The sequence below is a fragment of the Priapulus caudatus genome, unplaced genomic scaffold (genome assembly GCF_000485595.1).
Source record: "Priapulus caudatus unplaced genomic scaffold, Priapulus_caudatus-5.0.1 Scaffold935, whole genome shotgun sequence".
Taxonomy (NCBI): Eukaryota; Metazoa; Priapulida; class Priapulimorpha; order Priapulimorphida; family Priapulidae; genus Priapulus; species Priapulus caudatus.
The window spans coordinates 102,651-111,615 of NW_014577996.1; the positions used below are offsets into that span (position 1 = coordinate 102,651).

The window sequence follows — 8,965 nt, forward strand, 5'->3', positions numbered from 1 at the left end:
GGCCTAGAAAACTAATAAACTAAGAAAAACCCTTCACTCACACGTGTACTGAAGTGCCATCAAGAGTAGATAATAACACAAGAGTGAGACACCCGATTCCCGCATTTTTAACCGATTTTTCTCATCAAAATTTGCCACCAATAAAAAAGGCAAGTGTATACGTTCGCTCAGCTTATTATGACCACCTAATCACTCACCTTCGTGTACTAATATTCGTTTACATATATTTGCTAGCATATTGCTGTAAATCGTAATCTTGCACGAGCTGAATTTTGATGAAAAAAATCGGTTAAAAATGCGGGAATCGGGTGTCTCACTCTTGTTATATTATCTACTCTTGGTGCCATGTAGAAGAGCAACCAGTGGTGTATGACTGTCTATACAGGTCTAATTGCAACTATCTCTTGCTAATAGCATGCCTAGCTGTTAGGCAGAGGCGCGAGCTCACCCACACGCCTCCCTAGAGTCGTTAGTGGAGTAGGCGAGGTACGGTCCGGCGTATTAGATAGTACCAGAGTACGTTCCGGCATACCGGACCGTACCCAGGGTACGTTCCGGCAGTACCCTGGGAGACATAGACCTTCTCAGCCCAACTTTGTCTCTCTCACCGTCGTTGGTACAGTTCATTGGACTCTAAAGCTTATGCGCACACAACTATGCGTATTTTTCAATAAAAACACCAAACAATAATATTTTACAATAGTAATTATTACTTTCCTTTAGGTTTTGGGGCTCGCATCGTCATTAAAGAATAATCCTTACGAGGTTACGGGGTTACGAGTTGATCCGCTGTGTAGATGTCGCGATCATAGCTAACACATGAACGTCTGTTTCAGAATCGTGTACGGTGGACGAGAGCTGTAGACTGTCGCCGGCGTCGCAGACGGAGACGGCGAGGTTGGCGGACATATTGAGATCTCTGATGCCGAACGGCGATGGTGTCTCTCTAAGCAGACACTACGGCTACCAGAGACGATAGAGGACACGATCGACCAGCGAGGCGAGGCAGCGAAGGGCTACATTTTATTTTTGTACATAGCAGGAATTGAGAGAGATAGAGATAGAGCGAGGGAAAGATGTCGAGAAAAGGGATTTACTGACGGGGAGTATAGATACCGAGTTGCAACAGACCGACAGATGGTCAAATTAAAGCGAGGGCGAAAAAAAACCCACGTAGATTAAAAACAACTATCTATGAGGACAACTAAGCTCCGACGAGTGTGCGACGTGAGATTTTGTTATCATGTAGCGTTTATACGTCCCGGTAGCAGTTGTGTGTGTCTGTCCAAGGCGCGCTTGCAGTCAGCTGTACGTTGTATCGCGGATCTGTCCTAATGATGTTGTTCCTTTATTTACGCTGCGATCGAGTTAGAAGATGACGTAGAAGTAATTAAGATGACGTAGAAGTAATTAAGATGACGTAGACGTCCGAGAAGCGTATGATTCATGACCGGAAATCTTCATCACCTCAAACTGAGCGCACACGTTGGGGCGCATGCGCACTTCGACCTTAAGCTTTTGTAAAATTCTACGTGTAGGCCCTACGAGCGTTAATTTAGGAAAAGTTATTGACATTTGTATGTGATGTTTGTGCTTTATGCAGTAATAAATATTCCGTCTAAACTCATTTCATCTGTTTCAATCTTTTTTGACCCATTTTACCCATTTTTCTGTCAACTATGACACACAGTTTATGATTGAGTTTATGCGTATTAGTGAGCGAATATAATGTGAATTATTATACACTTAGCTCGTGACGGTTACACAAGGACGTGACGTCTACACAAGGAAATAACGTATCCACGAGGATGTGACGTATACACGAAGACGTGACGTGGGCAGTATGGCGTGACGTAATAATCGATGGTGTGACGTAGACACGATGGCGTGACGTAAATAACGATGGTGTGACATAGATATCGATGGTGTGACGTAAATATCGATGGTGTGACGTAGAAATCGACGGTGTGACGTAAATATCGATGGTGTGACGTAGGTAGAACGTAAACCCGCTCACTTTATCTCGCGTCACTGCAGGCCGCTACAGGATAGATAGGACAGCTGTCCGTGATGGCAGCATTGCAAAGATGCTCTCACACACCGACTGGATACGTATACATAGAAAAAATCCCAGATGAGAATTATTAACTCAACCTGACTTAATTTGTGCGAAACATAACAGATAATTACTAATAATTTGATTAATATAATAATGAAGTTGATTTATAATGATAAATAAGTTAATATAATAATAATAATAATATGATTAATATTAATTAAGTTGGCTTACATAATATGTAAAGCGAGTCTACATTGAGACGCGTACATACACACTACACAGCCGTACTAAACAATGGATTTGAGCAATACTGTATATAGCAAACATGACCTGACGTATAACACACACACGCACATCGACTCATCACTGCACGCTCTACACACAGTGACACAGACACTATCGCACCACGGATCGTCTACACGGTCGCGACGCATATACCTATAGGTGTAAGTATGTGACTATAGGTGTAAGTATGTGACTATAGGTGTAATTATGTGACTATAGGTGTAAGTATGTGACTATAGGTGTAAGTATGTGACTATAGGTGTAAGTATATNACGCTCTACTACACCAGTACACAGACACTTCGCACAGATCGTCTACACGTCGCGAGCTCTCTCTATAGTGTAAGTATGTGACTTAGGTGTAAGTATGTGATATAGGTGTAGTATGGACTATAGTGTAAGTATGTGACTATGGATAGTGGTACACGCTACCGCGTTCTCACGCTCACGCTACACGCTACACCGCTCACCGCTACACTTGATCCCGCTACACGCTACACGCTACACCGCTACACCGCTACACCGACACCGCTACACGCTACACCGCTACACCGCTACACGTAACACCGCTACACCACGGTCCACGCTATCACGTAACCGCTACACGCTACACGCTCACCGCTACACGCGTACACCGCTTACACCATACACTGCTACACCGCTACACCGCTACACCGCTACACCGCTACACGCTCACGCTACACGCTACACCGACTACACCGCTACCGCTACCCGCTACACGCTACACTACACGCTACATCGTACACCGTACACGCTACACGCGTACACCGCTAAAACGATACACCGGACACCGCTACCGCTACACTGCGTCCACGCCACACCGCCTACAACCGCTAACGACTACACCGACCTGACACGCTCACCCTTACACCGCGTCCCACGCTACACGCTACACCGTGTACCGCTACACCGCTACACGCTACACCCTACACCGCTACACGCTCAGGACTACACCGCCACACGCTACACCGCGGCCACGCTACACGCTACACGGCTTACACGCCTACCACTGCTACACCGCTAACGCTACACCGCTCACCGCGTCCACGACTACACCGCTCACCGCTACACCGCTACCGTACACCGGCTACACACGTCCACGATACACACGCTCCCACGCTACTACCTACACCGCTACACCGCTACACCGCTACACCGCTACACCGCTACACCGCTACACCGCTACACCGCTACACCGCTACACCGCTACACCGCTTGACACGCTAACTTACACCGCTACACTGCTACACCGCTACACCGCGTCTCACGCCACACACCGTGAATAACGTGACGGCGATATGTAGAATAACCTGAGTCGTTATACGGCGGCCAGTCTCGCTTCGCACCGATGCTCACTCAGATTCATGCAAGCAGACTTAAATACGAAGCGACGGCGGAAACACACGAATGAGTTTACGCGTATATTTATTGTTGTATGCTCGCTAGCGCGCGCATGAACTAGTGTTTACAATGAACGAATGATAGATTCATTACTATGTGCATGTAGAAATCATGCCCGAATACAGGGACTAAGGACGCCGATTATATATCATGTATATTAAAGAGAGAGAAAGAGGGAGGAGAGAAAAGAGGAGAGAGACGAGAAGAGAGAGAGAGAAAGAGAGAGATAGAGAGGAGCAGAGAGAGAAGAGAGAGAGAGAGAGAGAGAGAGAGAGCAAGAGAAAAGGAGAGAGAGAGAGGAGAGAGAGCGAGAGGAGAGAGAAAAGGAGACGAGGAGAGAAAGAGAGAGAGAGAGAGAGAGAGAGAGAGTAGAGAGAATGAAGAGAAAGAGCGAAGACAGAGAGCGAGCAGAGAGGAGAGGGAGAGAGAGCAAGAGAGAGCACAGCGAAAGGGATAGAGAGCAGAGAGAGAGAGAGAGAGAGAGGAAGAAGGAGAGAGAGCCGAGAGACGAGAGAGGAGAGAGAGAGAGAGAGAGAGAGAAAGGGAGAGAGAGAGAAGACAAGAAGAGAGAGAGAGAGAGAGAGAGAGAGAAGAGCGTAGAGATGAGGAAGAGAGAGAGAAGAGAGAGAGAGAGAGCGAGAAGAGAGAGAGAGAGAAGAAGAGCAGAAGAGCGAGCTGAGGAGAGAGAGGAGAGAGGAAGAAAAAGAATCCACGAGGAGAGAAGAGAGAGAGAAGAGAAGGAGAGAGAGAGAGGAGAGCAGAGAGAGAGAGAGAGAGAGGAGAGAGAGAGAGAGAGAGAGAGGAGAGAGAGAGAGAGAGAACACGCGGTGAAAAGTTATTATTAACAAGTGTTAGCGAGAATTACCCATTGCGTTTATTTGTTTTTTAAAACAACTATAAATTTCCACCTTCGCGCTTGTCATCACATTGAAACCGATATGCCTGCAATAATATAATAGCCGCGTCCACACAAGCAAAAACACACACCGGACTATACGAGCCTATACATGCAGATGTTGCTCTGTTTCACATTGATAATATTTTATGTCATATACTACTGAACTTACTCAAACGTATAAATTTTGCGTATTAAAAGCAAACAGGCGCTTAAACGTCACACTGAGCCAACCCTCCATTAAAGGCTCATATTCAATATTAAAACACACACACACAGAGAAAGAGAGAGAGAGAGGGGGAGAGAGAAGCGGGGAGATATATATTTATATATAGAGGAGTGTGAGAGAGAGAGAGAGAGAGAGAGAGACAGAGAGAGAGAGAGAGAGAGAGAAGAGAGGAGCGAGAGAGGAAAAGCAGAGGTAGAGGAGGAAGATGGAAGAGAGCAGAGAGCGAGTAGAGAAGAGAAAGAGAGAAGAAGAGAGATGAGAAGAGAAGGGAGGGAGAGAGAGAGAGAGCACAGAGACAGAGAGAGAGAGAGAGAGAGAGAGCAGAAGTGTGAAAGAGAGGAGAAGAGAGAGAGAGAGAGAGAGAACAGTGTAGGTTGCGCACAGAGTAGAATGCACTGTTCGCGATGTTACTACAGCTATGTAACCTCCCCCCCCCCGTATTAATCGACAGAACATAACTAATTATAATAACGACAGATGTTGTGGCGGAGCGCGTAAACAGTGACAGTAATCAGTAAACATTTCCCTCATCACCCATTAGAATAACACATATGACGTGCGTGATGGGAATTCCGTGCAAACATGCACACACACATCACATCACCACACACACAACACACACACACCCTCAACACACACACACAACACACACACCACACACACATGTGCGGCTCACATTTGCTCATATTCTTCGCTAGGACGGTCTGTCCGCTCGCGTGTCGATCCACCCATTCAGCCTGTCCGCCCCCCCCTTTCTCTCTCTCTCTCTCTCTCTCTCTTCTCTCTCTCTCTCTCTCTCTCTCGCGCCTCTTCTTTCTCTCCGGCTCTTTTTTCCTCTCTACTCTTCTCTCCTCTCTCTCTGCGCGCGGCTCTCTGCTCTCCTCTCTCGCTCTGTCTCACTCTCTCTCTCTCTCTCTCTCTCTCTCTCTCTTCTCTCCGCCAGCGCGCGCGCTTTCTCTCGCCGCGCTCTCTCTTCTTCGCGCGCGCTCTCTCTCTCTCTTCTCTCTCCGGCGGCGGCGCGCTCTCTCTCTTTTCTCTCTCTTCATCTCTTCCCCCTCTCTCTCTTTCTGTTGCTCCCTCTGGTCTCTCTCTCGCTCTCTCCTCCTCTCTCTCTTCTTCTTTCCCTCCATCTTTCGCCATCTCTCTCCCTGATCTCCTCTCTCTCTCCTCTCTCTCCTTCTCCTCTTCACCTCTCCCTCTCCTCTCTCTCTCTCCTCTCCTCCTCCCTCTCCTCTCCCTACTTTCACGATCAAACCAGTAGCGGTGATAATATAAGACTTCCGCGAAACGCGTTCAACGCTTTATTTAATTGTAAATCCGTGAAATTAAATGTTCGCCTGACTTTGCCGTCGGATGCATGACATGCTGCAGCTTCACGCCGCTCCCCCCCCCCACGCCGCCGCCGCCGCCGCATACACTCAGGCGAATCGCCATGTTGTCTGACAGATAGGAAGAGTTGCATTTTTGCGGAGAGACGAGTAGACAGTGCGAAAGAGCTAATGCGAGCGGGGACGCGCGGCATGACGAGAAAGAGAGTCTCAAGGCGCAGTGTCTGCAGTCAGCAGCAGCAGAGAAGCAGCAGTAGTCAGTAGTAGTAGTAGTAGTAGTAGTAGCAGCAGCAGCCAGATGTAGTAGCAGCAGGGTAGTAGCATGTAGCCGACAGCAGCGCAGCAGCAGAGCAGCAGCGAGCAGCAGCGCAGGAGCAGCAGCCATAGTAGTAGTAGTAGTAGTAGCAGCAGCCAGCCTAGCAGCAGCAGCGAGTATAGCTTAGCAGTAGCGAGTGGCAGTAGCAGCACCAGCGTGTAAGTAGCAGCAGTATTAGCAGCAGCAGTAGTAGTATTAGTGACAGCAGCAGCAGCCAGCATTAGTAGTAGTAGTAGCAGTCGAGCAACACAAGCCAGCGCAAGTAGTAGTAGTAGTAGCAGAAGCAGCACAGCAGCGCAGCAGTAGTGTTCAGTAGTAGTAGCGCAAGCAGCAGCATAGTAGTCTAGTAGTAGAATGGCAGCAGAGCAGCGCCAGCCAGCAGCAGTAGCAAGCAGGCTAGCAGCAGCCCTAGGCGTAGTAGCAGCAGCGTAGTAGCAGTCAGCGAGCAGCAGTAGCAAAGCAGCAGCAGCACTCAGCAGTAGTAGTGGGAGCAGCAGGCAGCGTAGCAGTAGCAGCAGCAGCCACTAGCAGCAGCAGCCATCACCAAACGCATGCCTACGACGCTTACACAAACAAGCAGCCATTATTTAGAGTTGTATAACACCCACACACTCACACACGCACACACTCACCACGCAACATAGAATCGCATGTATGTGTACACGCAAGCCTGCGGTCACAAAGTCATACGCGCACATATGTACAGGATAGACAGAATATACATACACCCGCACGTGCGCGCGCACGCACACTCGCTACGCGCGCATATTATTATTTTTCCATTAATCAAAATACAGACAACTCCCCCAAATTATAGCACAATAATGATAAAAAATGGAAATTTATATTTATTTTCACTTTTTTATTCACATTAACGTAAGAAAAAGAGAGAGCGTTAGTGGGAGAGAGAGAGAGAGAGAGAGAGAGAGAGCGAGAGAGAGAGAGAGAGAGAGAAGAGCGGCGAGAGGAGAGAGAAGGAGAGAGAGAAGAGAGAGAAACGAGGAGAGGAGAGAGAGCAGAGAGAGAGAGAGAGAGATAGAGCAGAGAGAGAGAGAGAGAGAGAGAGAGCGGGCGAGAGAGAAAGTGAGAGAGAAAGTGAGAGAGAGTGACTGGGAGGGAGATGCAACTATATATACGGCTCCAGTGCGTTTCGCTGTGCGATAAAATTATAGTTGATATTTTAACCTGCCGACGGTGTGCATCAAAGCGGTGCTTGCGAACGCTCACGCTCTCTCTCGTCTACCCGCCTCTCGCTACACTACACGCGTGTCCGGTTACTTTATTTTGATACGTCATGCTTCGTGTCGTCCATGTTGGCTGTCCGCGTGTGATGTTGCAGCGACACCGCCATCAATCGCAGACCCCGCCTGGTCGATTTTCATTTCCGAACACTAGCGCACATTACCGGCCGCATTCTTCGAAGATAAATAAATAATATAATACACATACAGAGGAGAGAATACATGCGCGGGTGGTTACGAGCTGCTGAAATAGAAATCATTGCAGCGGATGGTTGCGGTTCCCGCCATTACGCGGTGTCGCTGTCCGCCATGACACCCAGACGATCACGTGATTAACTGCCTCGCGGCCCGGAAAACTGTGTTAATGGCAACTTAAACGTAATTGCGTGCGAACACATTTACGGTGATAATCATCGACTCTGTATAACTGTCATCTATGCATTGACCTTTTGCTTGTTGACTTTTGCCAGCAGTGACTAATAGGGTGTTCTGCGACACATTGCCTGTCTTTGTACTGACGATATTAACGGTTCTAGACTGCGCATGACTGCTGCCTTCAAACGATAAATTAATATACTGACTGCGATCGAGAATTTTCCTTACATTCTAGCCTCAAATAAATAGCTCATCACCAATTGAATGAAAAAGGTAGACATGTTAGACATACTCGTGTTGGACGACCATCGAAGACATTTATCAACCAGCTCTATGTCAAGACTGATGGATGTCTATTCGAATACCTGCCAAATGCAATGGATGATCATGATGGGAGAGTCAGAAGAATCCGTGCAAGCAGCACGATGTTGATTGATTGATTGACGCACATGTTTTCCCACTTTTATTAGGTAGCGGGCCCTGTGATCTGGAAATATATTGTCTTATCGGAGAATTGTCGCCTTACCTATCGTCGCCTAAAACACATCGGGGAAACCTACCGCCGTAAAAAAAATACAGTATTAGTGATCGCAACGGGATTCGAACCCTAAACTAGCTGACCACATCTCAGGGTTGTATCGAACCCTAAAGTAGCTAACCACATCTCAGGGTTGCATCGAACCCTAAACTAGCTAACCACATCTCAGGGTTGTATCGAACCCTAAACTAGCTAACCACATCTCAGGGTTGTATCGAACCCTAAACTAGCTAACCACATCCTAGGGTTGTATCGAACCCTAAACTAGCTAATCACAT

General features: G+C 47.6%; 1 protein-coding gene across 1 annotated transcript in view; it reads left to right on the plus strand.

The window, feature by feature from the left end:
- LOC106814518 (neurophysin 2-like) overlaps positions 1-979 on the plus strand; it is a 14,351-nt gene extending 13,372 nt beyond the window's left edge. The window contains exon 2 of the mRNA XM_014818832.1: positions 837-979. Within this exon, the coding sequence (XP_014674318.1) occupies positions 837-979 (143 nt within the window). The remainder of the gene's footprint in view (positions 1-836) is intronic.
- Positions 980-8,965: the final 7,986 nt, after the last annotated feature.